At 41.9% G+C, this 14950-nt stretch overlaps 1 protein-coding gene across 2 annotated transcripts in view; it reads right to left on the bottom strand.

The window, feature by feature from the left end:
- Positions 1–14950, bottom strand: part of mecom (MDS1 and EVI1 complex locus) — a 748693-nt gene that overhangs the window by 117891 nt on the left and 615852 nt on the right. Inside the window, exons 1-2 of one of the 2 annotated variants that reach the window (XM_078206208.1) lie at positions 9193–9693; positions 5960–6091 (exon numbers count right to left, since the gene is read on the bottom strand). Coding sequence is in view for 1 of the 2 variants with exons in the window: in XM_078206201.1 (XP_078062327.1) it covers positions 5960–6091 (132 nt within the window). In the remaining variant the exon portion in view is untranslated. Of the gene's footprint in view, positions 1–5959; positions 6092–9192; positions 9694–14950 lie in introns of those variants that run through there. The other variant, XM_078206201.1, reaches the window with a different exon arrangement.

Below are 14950 nucleotides of genomic sequence, written 5' to 3'. Positions count from 1 at the left end.
AGTAATGCTTCGTATCACAATGTTATTGCCTGGATCAACATGGGAATTATTCCTACTCTGCCTATTTTATCCCAGTGCCTTGATGATTAACAGCAGCAATTTCATTTACAAAGCATTTCTTATGCAAAAGAATGCAGAACATTTTAAAAAGGAGTGACTTGGACATTGGATGGGAAGTGAAGGAATTTGGCAGGAGGGGGAAATTGGAGGCATGGTTGAAATGGGGTTTCCGATCTTCTGCAAAGATGTAGAAAAGTGAAAGATTTAAGAGGAGAATTTCAAATGCTGATGGCTGTGAGATCAGCTTTTGATTGTTGAATGTGGACAGCCAGAAACAAGTTGCACTCCAGACACAAAAGAAAGTGGAATGTCAGAGTATTTCCATAAAGCAGCACGTGGAGTCTCTGTGAGGATTTGAAAATGGGGACCAAGGTTTTAACATTTGATTGTCTGAGGCTTAGGGAGCCATTAGACTTGGGGGCGAACAGGCACTGTGAGTGTTCATGACTGTGTAGAGGAAGGATCAAGCTACTGAGTTCCAAATTAGCTGAATGGTGTAAGCAGTGAGGAGAACATTTGAGAACTCAACCGTAGGGTAATGGAAGGTTTAGCAGTGAGGGAGGGAAAGGCAGAAGCAGCAAATCTCCAGAAGCACTGTAACAGAATCCTGGCAACAGACCAGGTGCGGGGTGGAAATCTTAGTTCAGACTGAGTAAATCACCAGAGTTATGCACCACAAGGTTCAGCCTAAGCAAGTAGCCAGAGAAATTGATGTTTTCACACACATACTGACAAGAGCCAAACAGGAAAGCTTCAGTTTGTTAACTTTGAAGATGTAAGAAATGTTGACTTGCCCACAATTTGATCTCAGACAGGCAGTTGGGCAAAGTAACAACAACCCTAAGGCAGCTTGGCGAGTGGAAGCAGCTGAATCTGTTGAAGTCTGACCCCCTGATCCCATTGCTACAGCCAATGAAATGATATTTCATTCCATCATCCAAAACATCAATTAATACGACCCTTGATTATTCATTTTCCAAGCAAGCCATCTGGCAACCTCTATGTCTAAATTGGTGATAATAAACTTGCGAGTACCTTCTAATCTGGCTAATTCATCCTTTTCTTTTACCAGTTGTGGTGCCCTGGACAGTGCTCTGCCCTGTTCATTTTGATGTTATTCCTAAAAGTCTGTTAGCAATTATTTGGTGGTGCATTTCATTAGCAGAGCATCAGAGAGGTGTAAATGAGCTAATTTTTGATCCATTTCCCATGCCATCCTAAAACAACAGATAACAGTGTAAACAATGTTGTGATGTCTGCTATGTAAATAGCCAAATTCAGTGTTAGATTTGTGGCTATGACTGTATAGAATTACTCATGATGTGGAGATGCCGGCGTTGGACTGGGGTGAACTCAGACATCATTTAAACAACTGTTGATAAATAATCAAAAATAATTCCCTGTGAAAGGATCGTTCATTTCTAAAAGTAATGAGAAGCAAGGAAAAAGGGACACTTAGAGATAGATCTAAGAAAAATATTAAAAATATTATTATTGCTACAAAACTGGTAAAACATTATGTACATTGTGGACATTTAATTCATCTCTTACAAGAGCTTTTAAGACAGCGGAGCCTACTGTAGACTTTATTCACAGACAACTCAGATTCATCTGTCCACTATTTTAACGTAGGCATTAACCTGTTCATGTAATAGATGAGGAATATGCCACTAGACCATTTTTTCTATAAAATGATAGTATAAGCCTTGGTGAATTGGAACTGATTTAAAAAGGCTTGTATTCATTGGTGACTTCCACAATATGTTTCAGGTTGACAAAGGTGGTGCCGGATCGAGGCGACTTCTTGCAAGCTATGCCCAGCGTACCTTCTAATTCTATGCTTCTAAAACTTCATTCTTACTCTTTTACATTCTGCACTCTCTCGTTTCCTTCTCTATGAATGGTATATTTTGTCTGTATAGCGCGCAAGAAACAATACTTCTCACTGTATGTTAATACATGTGACAATAATAAATCAAATCAAATGGTGGATTTATTTATTTATATTTTATATGTATACAAGATGATATGAAAGGATATTTCATTCTGCCTTGGGCCCAATCAGCAATCTGGATACAAATTGCTTCCCATATCACGCTGTTCTGGAGCAGTGTTTTCTCCTCCCCCCCCCGCCCCCTCCACATTTCCTACTGAAACTTATTTGCATATCACCAAATGTCAACCAACCACGAACCAGTGTATGATTCAGCATGTTACTTTAAAATTTTATTTTGCTTTAGAAACATGTCTTTATGTGTTTAAGAATGGTAAGCTATGGAAGTTTGATTAGTAGAGCTGAGAATTGATTTATCCCAAAAAGATAAGCATTTTTAATCTGTGAGTAACTTGATGAGAAATAACTCAGCATGACTTTAAAAATTGGACAGAACCATTTGCTACTTGTATTGATGTACAATAGTCAGTTTCTTGGTAAATTAAAAATATATCCAGTTAATATACAAAAATAGATTTTGAAGCCTTTAAGAATATTCCTATTATTGTTCTTGTGTTTTTTTTTAAAAACCTTAATTTTTGAAGCCTCCTCAAAGGCTCGTAAACGCACACAATTAGTGGAAATTCGCCATGGTGATTAGGATTTGATCTGAAGCGGTGGCCAATTTTGGGGACGCGGTCAACTTCCAGTGCAATGTTTTTCAAGCTAGGGTAAAAGACTGTGAAAACTCGATTTGCACTGAACATAACTTGTGCTTAAAATTTTTCACTGGTTTGACTGATTTGGGGCAATTTGTGCTGGAAGAAACATCCCCAACCCAGCAAAAACTCCAGGCCTGTGTGTTGTGTGTCTGTACATGTCTGTGAGATTTCTGGCCTTGAAATTATAGTGTGCAAATATTAGCACAAGAACGCTGAAACAGTTCATATGAAATTCCTTTGTCTGGCATTTTAATAGAGGCATTAATGTATTTGGTATTAACAGGTTAAATCGCCATTAAAATATGGAACAATGGAATGAGATGTAAATAAATTAACGATTCTTATACTCTTATTCATACATGATAATTTTAAAGCTTCTGTTTAGTAACACACTGTTGAGAACAAAGTCAGAATTAATTGGAATATTGCAAAATTCACTCTTTAATAAGTTCTAATGAGAGTCCCTCTTTAAAAGGGATGTAGTCATACTGTGCAATATTAATATACAAATGCTTGAATGAATTTCCTTTGTTCACTGTTTTAACATAGCTGTTAGCCAATATAAGTGTGTATCATATGATACAATTTCATCTCATAAGTAATTTATACACATTGAGTTTGGCAATCATATTCTACCATTTAGCAAAATTGAGGTACGAGAAATATCTACTGATACAAATAGGTTAATACCCTTATTATCTGGAAATTCCACAACAAGCCATTAGGAACTCTTGAGCTGAGCCGCTGTCAATATTAATACATACACCCAGATCCTGCCCCTTTCTCCAGTGATCAATTTCAAGTCAGTTTCATCCATTCATCCATCCATCAGGTCAACCATTGCCATGTACTTAGGCTGATTTACCAGCAGAGCCATCAGTAATTACATTAGGGTAATAAAATAGAATCAACAGTTTAAAAAGAAAACTAATCAGAATAAAAACAAACAGATCTCGCAAGAGTGGGAAATGCATTTAAAGAAAAATTAGTTTTTAAATGGCTTGGATAAATGAAAAAATGTATATTTAATCATTTATTAACACAGCTTTCAATGCAATTCCCACTCAGTGCAGAGAAATGTAAAGGAATCTGGTTTACCAATCTAATTATTCCTCCTGGGTGTGCTCAAGCCCCTTACTAAATTTTCAGAATAGAATCGTGGTCACTGAATTGAGTTATATATACTTTTTCCAAAATGGCTGGTGTACCCGGTCTCTGATATTTCACTATCATCTTTTATTAATAGAATGTGTTTCATCATCGTGGCTATATTCCTACAATTACTGGTATTATTTATATCTTGGAGAATGTTTATCTACTCTATTATTCCAAACTCATCTGATCCATGGGTCTGATTTCCTGCCCTCTTGAGACCCATTCCCACTGAACTATCTGGAACTCACTTCCCAGGGACCTTTCCTCCTCCCCTTGCTCAAAATACCCACCCTCAGACCAATCATCTACAACCTTTCTTTCTTCTACAAGGTCTTTGACTGTGTAGAAACCTCCCAAATCCATGTCCATCTTATTCATTTTTGTGTCTTTCCAAATAGGTATTGACTACCTCCTGCCACAGCAGCAAAATGGTCTGAAGCAAATCCACAAAACACATTTCCTGTGGTCAAAGATATTATTCTAGCTGGGTGGGACTTGCCTTAGTCCCAGTCTTATTTCTCCAAATACAGCCAGACTATCTCTACCAATGACTTCTCTTCCTACCTGATATCATGGTCCCATGACTGGAAATGATAACATACAGTTCCACTTCTTCACCCCCTCTCTTGACCCGTGCCTCTCTGCAACAAGACTGCTTGGCCAACATTCAGTCTTGGATAAGCCACAATTTTCTCCGCCTTAATACCATCTTTGACATCTGTCACAAACTCTAGATAATTGCCGCCAGCTCTGTCTCCCTTTCTAGCCTCCCTCTCAGGCTAAACGAGATTGTTCACCACCTCAGTTTCTATTTCACCCTCAGGAGGACCTTCTGTTCATCACAATGATTGCCCACTCCCACTACTGTAATCACCCCTCCCCCCCAATTCTACCCTGACCAGAGCAGTCTGTCACTGAGATTCTCATCCATGTCTTTGATATCTCCAAACTCAAGTATTGGCTTTTCTAGCCAGTGCATTTTGTACACTTCAGCTCCCTTGAAAAACTGCTGCCTTGCACCAAGTCTGACTCACCTATCACTCCTATTCCTGCTCATCTACATTGGATTACTCAAGTTTAAAAGCCATCTCCTTTAGCCTGTAAGGTGCATACAATCTCACTGCAGTAACATCTTGAATGAAGAGATGCCTTCACTCAGGACGCTATTGAATATGAGCTTCATGATGGTACTTTGTCCAAAATGTGTTACTTTTACCAACAGTTTTAAACATAAAACTGTGGAAAATACTATATCTGAGAGTTTTCAGGTCTCCTTTATAATCAGGATGAGAAGGATAATTCATATCAATAGGATTCATTCAAATATAATCTACATACATTTTATTTTCTATACGTAAAAACAACATAAAATTGTATTTGTAATATTAAAGTAACGACATTTGTGCATCTTAATTAACTGGTTAGAATATAAAACACAGAAAAATACACTCCTTAAGTTTTGTAAAACAAAATATAGCCTCAGCTAATCACTTTGTCCTGACTTATCTTTTGCTATTTTTTTACTCAATTCAGCCTTTGGAGTATCTTGTAATGTGGGCTGTGGCCTTCAAGTGGGCTTTAGCCCTACACCATTGTTTGCTAATATATACAATATGTATATATTTTTTAAATTACTTGCAATACTCTTGGTGTTTCATTTTCAATTGTTTTTCTCCCTTTGAAACCTCAGCCTCTGCAACTTGGCTCTGGCTATTACCGATAAGTGTTTTGCTAATGTCTATTGTTTCCTTCCACTGACGATTTGCATTGGACTTGAGCTGAACAACTCCTGTAGAGGGAAGGTGGTTTCAAGGATTTATGATTTCTTGCACACTCATCTCAAAACAGTAAGAGGACAACAGATGACAAAGTTCAACAACAAAACACTGCCAATCTGCAAGAAAAAATTTCCATGTAATCTGTGTTTAACATCTTCCTTATGCCACTTAACACAAGAGCAAACAGGGCATGTGGGTCTAACAGTAGCTTTGCTATCAACTACTAATCCTGTATTCTCCTCAAAGCTTTGCAATAGTCTCGGGCCTTTGAAACCCTGAGTGATAAAGTCAAACAAGTATTTTCAACATACCTGATCATTTATCTGGCATGAGACTAGGTTGTGTTCATAACTCCGTCCAAACCTGATGTATTTCAGCCAGCTTCCTATATCAGGCTGACTGGCATCGATGCAGAACTTTACATTGCCTAACTCGTCCAAGACCTGGAAGAAAAATGTTCAGATAAAATCAATATAGACTGAGTCACAAAGGAAACCAGAAATAAACTATGTACCTCCCAGATAGCTGCAATAAAAATGGCCCCAGCATATATGTATGTTTAAATATATACATGTAGCTGTGAAATTTGGTCTTGACACAGTACTCCCTTGAATTGAAGGCATTTTGGAAGCATACTGACGTTTTGTAGACGTTTCCTAATGATTAGAGGGGAGGGGAGAAAGAGTCATACATCACCTCAATCCCTCAGAGTGGAATGTAACTCTGACTTTTATTTTTGGGGTCATGACCCCCTCCCTTTCACTGCCCTCATGAAGTCAACATTTATGATGCAAAAATTTAATCTACATGTGCATAGTTCATAACTCTGATTTAGCTGCTGTGGATTTTCAAATGATTCCCTCAAAAGGTAAACTCCAGCACTATCTTCATAGGAACTGATGTTTATTATCCAAACACTTACTGGAAAGCAAACATTTATGAATCTTTAAATATTAGTGCACTCATTGCACATGACATTAGTGGGTCTGTAACAACATTTTTATTATAATTACCACAGTATTTACTATTTCCACCATTATTAGAAAGGTTTTAAATATTAAACAAAATATTCCTGGATTGTTTTATGAAGACAAATTTCCAAAGAGGCAAACTAATAATAAAATACAAAAAGATAGGAAAGTCTTAGAAAACTTTTGCCCAATATGAACATTTTGAAGGAGAAAACAAAGATTGATATAGCCAACAATGAAAGACATCCAAATAATTTGTGTAATATTCATATTATTATACATAGTGGGTGAGGACACACACATGCAGATAGAAATTTACTTGCGTAACTATACATCATATATCTATCCTGTATGATAAATTATAGACTCGCATGTATAAACAGTTGTGTCAACCTGTTTGGGCATTTACAGTGAAAGCAAAGTAGTTTTCGTATTCACAATTACTCTAATGTGCATTTGAAAGAGATAGCTATTGAATTAAATCACTTTATAATAAGTAACCTTTAAAACCCATGCAACTTTCACAGTTTAATCTGTGGATCAGGCTTGAAGTACTGTAAATATTAAAAAGTGGTAACTGCAAATATTGAACGCTGTTTGTTTGAACTGTGAAAATGACTCCTTATCATTTCAACTGAAAGCAGCCACGCATTGAAAAATAACTTGGGAAGATCAGAATGTGATGCCAGCTGTGCTCGGCAAGTTTAAATCGATTATTTCAAATAAACGCATTGGTATAAGAACAGGGAGAAGAAAAGGTTGTTAAGAATCAGCAGATTGTCAAACGCTCAAGTATTTTGCGAGTAATTAGAGAAAAACTGTTAGCAGCAAAATACATCTTCAAATACAAAGAACCAACAAGAGGTGTGAAGGAGCAATAGGCTAAAACTGAGAGCAGAAAGAACGCGAGTAATTCTGGGCACATCAATGATTAAACAATGCTATCAGAGACAGCTATTCAACTTAAAACAACGCCCCACCTCAAAAATATTATTTTCCTAGAGTGCATTTGCATTTCTTTAGAGCAACTGGTTTTACCTAGTAAACTATTGCGGCTATTCCCTGTTTGCCTAACCTCTAACCATTGTAACATGCAAATCAGAGAACCTCTACAGGAGCTGATCTAGGTCATTAACTTGCAATAACTTTCAGGGACGCACTACTGTATTGGAAGGTGCGGTTGCACTAATCATAAAGGAAGAGGACGGTCCCCTCTCGACTAAACTTCGCCACTTACTTTACATTCCAAGGCAATTAATAAAAGGGGGCCTGGCTTCAGAAGGCTAGAAACTGCGCCCATTAATAGCCAGTTTCGGTGTAAAGTAATAGCGGCCTATAACAATCATCCTGAATCACTCCGCCTGCATGACCTTACTTTTCCTCGACTACAATGGGGAGGCTGACCATTGAATTAACAGTATGAGACGAGCTTTTTCCCCCCCTCCAAATATTTTATATTTAAACATCTACAAAATGTTACGTATTATAAATATTGAGTATCATAAAATGTTATTATGGTTTTATTTTAAATATTGATGTGTTGTCCATATGAAGCAAGGCTTTCCAGTAATATTGTGGAACTTTAATTCGCTGTCCCCACACTAAATGCTAGGGGTCAGTAGCTGGACTGATGTGGATAGCTGGAGAGTTTACCTCTACAACCACTGAGTGTATCTTAATAGAATTGCAAAGGTGGGAACAGACCCCCCCCCCCCCCCAAACTTCCAATTGTGTTAATGGAATCTAGTTAACAGGGGCAGGGATTTGATTCAATGTGCAATAAGGACCAGGGCAGAGCTGAAACTCATGGAAACGTCGCAAGGGCCAAACAACAGAGGCACTGAAACCTCTCATTTACTTCCTCCCAGCCGTGAGCAGGAGAAGCAATCCGACCGAGAGTGTTTGCAGGTGCTGTTCAAACCCGAGCATCGAGGGCGACCCAGCCGATAGGAGAGAATTAAAGTGCACCCCCTCCCCTTTATCGCAGACTGGCCTTCACTTTAAGAAGTGCCGAATCCTTATTTGAATTCCACACAGACGCTGCCCCGTCTTCAGCACAGTCAAGAGGACAAGGAAACGAGTCCAAACAGCAGCAGTAAGTGGGTGAGAAGCCGCGGCAATCGCCTCTCTTGCTACAACTGGCGGTGTTCACGTTGATTCCAGAGGGGCCCCCCAGTGCCAGCAACAATCGCTGTCCGCTTCCTCAGTTATCTCCCTGGGCTCTAGTTACCGGATCGGGACCCCCAGCAATCACCTCCCCGCCCCCCCCCCCCCCCCAAAGGCTTCCTCGCCGACAGGTTGGCCTGGGAGGATTAGTTTTACAAAGTGAGAAAAAGGGGAGTTTGGAGACAAGTCTGACATAAGAGAAACTTCCACCGACTTCATCATCGCCTGGAAGATCAATGTTAAAAGTGCGAGAGTGATCCAGAAACCTACCTGTTTGTGGGAATGGGGGAGAGAGAGAGAAAGAGAGGGAGACTGGCGAAAGCGATTTAAAGAGAGCGAGAAGTGGGAGAGAGAGAGAGAGAGATGCTCTCTTCACTGGGGGGGATTGAGTGGGAGCCAGTCCTTACCTTTCACACCCTCAGCTAGAGTTCACTGGGAAGGGGCCAGCACCCAAATCCTTGTCCTCTCCTGCGGGGGGGGGGGGGGGGGGGGGGGACAATGCTCCAAATCCAACTGCAAACGGCCCCCAGCACTGTTCTCTCGGCGGATCGTTCCTTCCTCCACCTCCCCCTTGATTCCTGTTACCGGGTATGGGGGGTGGATTTGGAACAAGAGGAGGGGGGGTGGCTGATGTGTCTGTCGGCCTCTCTCTAACACTCCGGCTTAGTTTATTTGTCCTGTGCAAAGCAGCGCGGTCAAGGCCAGCAAGTTGTGCAGGAGGAGAGGGTGGGACCTCGGGGAAGGGGGGTGGGGGGGAGGGAGGTGGGGGCAGTAACTCCTGTCGGGAAGAGAGGGATTTGCTGCCCTGACCTGGTCAGACGGCCCCGGGGAGCAGATTCCCAGATCAATCTCTGGACCTGCTTTCGGGTGAGCTCGGAAGCGAATCCATCCAGACACGCGGGTTACCCTCGACCTCAAGCTTACTTTCCCTTCCCTTTCTTCTCTCTCTCCCTCCCTCTGATGAAGTGTCAGAAGCGCCCTCGATCGCCGAGGTCAGCAAAAGGTCGTTATTGGAGAGAGATCTCCAGGAGAGCTCATTAAAAAGACAGTAACCCAGTGACAGGATAACATGGGCTGGATTTAAAGAGACAGCGTCCACCCTATGTGTTTTTCCCTCTCTCTTGATTGCAGTACCTTTTAGTCTGTGAGTAAGGACGGAATGAAAACCCAGACACTCCATAACACGCCTATCAGTAACCTGTATTGGTTGGGTCTCGCAAGTAATTATTAGTCAATGTCGAGCCAGTATTAGCACACTTGTGAAGCACTGTGGACTATTTACTAACACCCGCTTGTTTACATGTTACTATTTTTAAGTTCATGAATAAACAGAAAAAAACTGGGCCCAATTAAGTCAACGTTATAACGCATAGAGTATGTAAAAGGAACTCTAATCCCCAAATAAACTTAAATCCGTAAACATATATATGTGTTGAATTTATAGACACACATCATGTATTGAATGGTTTAGACGTTTTCTGTTTGGCTAAAGTACTATTAAGTCGATGCACCTTTGTTTTTACACGCTGATCTTGTGTCATGAAATATCACCAGGATGTAGCTGTGTTTTCTTTTTTTTTATTTCTTTCCCCCCCGCCCCCAACCCACCAGCCGCAAGGAAAGGCCCGTGTGCGCATAAATCACTTGCTGAAATCGGATCGCGTCCACATGCAGCAGCCTGGAATCCCACTTTCATATGGAATCATCAATGGGAAGGAGTCCCCGGAATAAAAGTAAAACCCTCTTCTCCCGCGGGCCCGCACCCACGAACAATCTCTTTTGCAATGAAATCAGACTGCGTTGGAAGTCCAGTTAAAAAGGACAGTACCACCAGGGTTTGAATAGATTTCTGTTTCTCGCAGTGTGCAAGCGGATTAAGATTTGTGATTAAAGTTTGGCCCGATTGAAGCTGCTTTTGGCAAGCTCTCGCTGAACGGGGAAGCCTTGAGGACGGAATGTGTGTGGTGGTTTGGGGGGGGGGGGGGGGGGGAGGAGGAGGAGGGTCATTATTCCTTCCTCCACACTCTTTCTCTCTCTTCCCCCCCCCTCTCAAAATCATCGCCAACCCGACTGACCACAAATAGAAAACACTGCGATGCTTGTTGGGGAGGGGAAGTGGGTTGGGAAGCATAATTTTGGGGGCCACATGTTTTTATTAAAACATTACTCAGAACTTTTGATAAGATTGATACCATGCGGAGTATAGAGTACTGAAAAAAAGGACACTGTCCTTTTAGAAAGGAAGCACAGTTTTGCTATATGATTTTATTGTTTCTGGGCCAAGCGCCGTTAAGATGACTTTACATTTAGAGTTCCACAGGCACACCAGATTCACATACACTCCACAGGTCCCACACACACACAAGCGCACAAGATACACACATACACGTGATCAGTTATTTCTCCAGAACAGGACTCTCCGAATAAGCAGCCGGGAGAGCTCTGAAGTCACAAATAGAAGGAGCAAACTGCTCAGATACTCTGTGCCATTCCCAGTCCTGGCTGCACCTTCTGGGTAATAAAGGCTGACAAAATTCAGATCCTTCTAAACTGATGGGCCCGGGGAAAAAAGTTCTGCTGATTGTCCACTTTCATATTTTACAAGGTGCCGGGGCCTTGCTCCGTTTGCTCGCCTCTCCTCAGCCCCACTCACCCAGGCTCCTTCACTCACTCCGCCTGCAGATCCGAGAAGACTCTCACCAATTCCCCGTTAACAAGTTCCGCCTACAGTTTGCTACATTTTCTTTATAATCAATAAAAAAAATATTGTTTTTTAAAAAAACTCGAACCGTATGGCTGCAGGGGAAAAGCATTTTCTATCCCCCACACCCATTGATACTAAACATTTTAAACGCATATGTTGGCCCTGGGTTATTAAACAGCAATGTGCTTGCGAGGATTTTGCAATAGATAGCGACAGGTTTAAAATAGCAGACGTTCTTAAATAGCTTCAATCGCACCCTTTTGTCTTGAGAAGGCACAATTATTCATAACGTGAATTGTGTGTGTTCTAAAGCACCTATTACCGCTGGTATGTCTTGGGGTGTCTATGGTCACACATTCAAAATGGGAACCTTTAAGTGGGTCCAGTCTGATATAAAGTATGTTTACCTTTAATTGATTTTAAAGTGTTTCGGTTAAATAGAATTAACGCTCCTTCTGTCACCGTGAGGCTTTCAATTCGTTTCTACTGTGTGATCAGTGATAGGGTTCTATTTATTTTAGATTCCAATGTTGTCTTTTTTTGTTGTTGTTGTGGTGGTAGAATTACTGACGTGCAACTTTAAATGCGACGCTAGGTATGACCGGATAAACTCCGGGATTCTTTTGTAAATAGCACCAAAACCTGGGCAGAGATTCCCATAGACTACAACGCTGAGAACCTTTGCTAAACCCCGGTTGCTGACCGCGGGCTTCCTGCCGTTCCTCAAGATGTCCATTGTTGGAGCTTTTTAATTTAGCAATAAATTGGGCAAGCTGAACCTATGAGCTGTTCTATTTTCTTCCTGTCAGGATGAGGGATTTGTTTTATGATGCATTGTGTGTTAACTAGAAGCAGCAGTGAGTTGGGAAACTGATTACTATTTTGTGGAGTTGATCTGGTTTTCTGATATAGAGCTGGATAGTTTTTTTAAAAAAAAAACACCGTTCTCTGAAAAGCAGGAAATGTTGCTGTGTAAACAAAAGCGTCGAGTATCAGTACAACGTCCTGGGCAAATTAGCTTTATAGTGGTAGGACTGGGACTAGGAGCTAAAATGGATTGTGTGGAGAGGCAGTGCCACACATAGCCCAGTAGATGGCAATCGCAATTGGTAGTAAAATGATCTGACATTGGTTTTCGATTTTAACCAATATATCATGTGTCTTACACATAATCAATCTGCTGATCTCTGCATTACTGTAAACTTCTATCGTTTCAGCGGCGCTTGTGAAAATCTCATAACTTCCAGATGTTTTCTTTTATTTAATTTTCCAGGAGGTTGTGATAAACTCAGTGGCATGGGCTGCACCACTGGACACTAGCTCTGCCGAAAGCCACTCTCTCTGCCCAATTGTATCCCAGGAACACAGTCACAACAATATCAAGCTCACTTGCCGATGAGACAAGGGGTTACCGGACAATTGAGCCTGACATCATGCATCTAGCGGAAAAGTCACAGAAAACCAGGAAATGACTTTATTGATAAACTTTTTTTTGTTCTGTGTAAGTTATATTTAGGACAACAGTGAGGTAACTTTTAAAAAGGGAGAATAGTTAAAATCGACGGCGGGTAAATCTCAAAACTCGTGTCTTATTTCTCCAAGGTAATTTCATGTACTTTGGAAGTCTGCACATGCACACACTTACAGACAGATTCTGGGGACACAGAGGCACGTTTTTAAAAGGATGTGCAGACACCTTTACTCATACACACAATCATACAGATACTTACTCAAGGGAACATTCACTTACAATTACATATGCATAGAAAAGCTCACACCTAATAACACAAACCCCCGTACATTCAAACATTACTGAGGTGAGGGCGAATAGAGGCTCTGTCCCATTCAACACCACATTCTGATGGAATCCCGGCTATGATCTACTTTACCAGATTTCAAATCAGACCTCAGTTGAGGACAGCACTCTGCCTCGAGGTATCTGTCTAAAGAGGGGAAAGCCTGTTATAGAGCGGGATTTCATGCCCCTTCGTAATAGCCAGTTTGATGACCGGGGCATTTTTCAGGCGGCAGGTTGCGGCGGGGAACCTGTCCCGCCTTCGCCCCGATTGAGGCCTTTCTGCCCCGCCACCATTGCAATGGCCACTGGAAGGTCTCATCCCACTCTGGCTGCTGTGGACACGGTTAATGGTGCTGTTCACTCAGGGAGCCGGGCAAACACGCCCAATGTTACTGCAGGCTCCGCAGGGTTGGTCAAAAGGTATCTTAGTGCCTGATCAAGGAATCCAACATGGGGCCACTGACACTGAGGACCTCTCGCTGCCCTTATCGCTGTCCCCTTTCCCATTTCCTGCACCAGTGTGTCCCCCTCCTGGCATCTCTCACCTGTGAGCTAGAATTCAGTGACAATGTGAGGCCTGGGCTGGGTGTGATACGGGCATACCCAACACTCCGGGCACTGCCATTCAATAGTGCTGCCACCCACTGACTGGCTGTAACTTTTAAGTGGCACTTCATTGGGTCGGCCTCAAGGTAATGCCAGCTCTCCTCTGGCAGTGGGGCTAAAGCCCTTAAATCGTCATTAGTCGACCGCTTAAGGACCTGTAATGCTGCCAGGATGGAAAGGCCACCCAAGGACTTGCTCAGAGTCAAGTTGGAACCCCACCCGCTAAACTCCTGCCTGATTAAATGTCGCCAATCACCAAACTCACCACAGGGGGGAGAATAAGTTCATAGAATCATAGAATCCTATAGTGCAGAAGGAGACCATTCGGCTCATCGAGTCTGCACCGACCACAATCCCACCCAGACCCTATCCCCGTAACTCCACATATCTACCCCGCCAATCCCTCTAACCTATGCATCCCGCCTAAGGGACGATTTAGCATGGTCAATAAACCTAACTGGCACATATTTGGACTGTGGGAGGAAACCGGAGCACCCGGAGGAAACCCACGCAGACACGGGGATATCGTGCAGACTCCGCACAGTCACCCAAGGGAATCGAACCCGGGTCCCTGGAGCTGTGAGGTAGCAGTGCTAACCACCGTGCCATCCCGTGTGCTACCTGTCGTGTCCACGCAATACAGAGCATGGGGCTAAAAATAACAAAAGACTTAATAAAGATCCATTACATCCTTTTACTCAGCCATTAGATATAGATCCGAAAGATTAATTCTTCACTCAAACGTGTAGATCTTTGAAATTCTCTACCCCAGAGGGCTGGGACTGCTCAGCCGGTCAGTACGTTCAAGGGTGAGCTGGATGGATTTTCAGACTCTGTGGGAATGGGGAGGGTCTGAGGAAAAGGTGGGAAAGTGGAGTTGGGGAGGAGGATCAACTAGGATCGCTTGAAGTGACGGAGCAGCTCCAGGGACCGGATGGTCCATTCCTGCTTCTATTATATGTTCTTATTCAGTGAACACATTGACCGTCCTAAATTTGGCTTTAAAACTATTTCTCCCGAAGTAAATAGAAACTGTAAAACAATAGGATTATGTGGT

Source organism: Mustelus asterias, chromosome 3, assembly GCF_964213995.1.
Source record: "Mustelus asterias chromosome 3, sMusAst1.hap1.1, whole genome shotgun sequence".
In the NCBI taxonomy this organism is placed as follows: domain Eukaryota; kingdom Metazoa; phylum Chordata; class Chondrichthyes; order Carcharhiniformes; family Triakidae; genus Mustelus; species Mustelus asterias.
The sequence above is the reverse complement of the archived record's forward strand: the minus strand, read 5'-3'. Positions and strand labels throughout refer to the sequence as shown.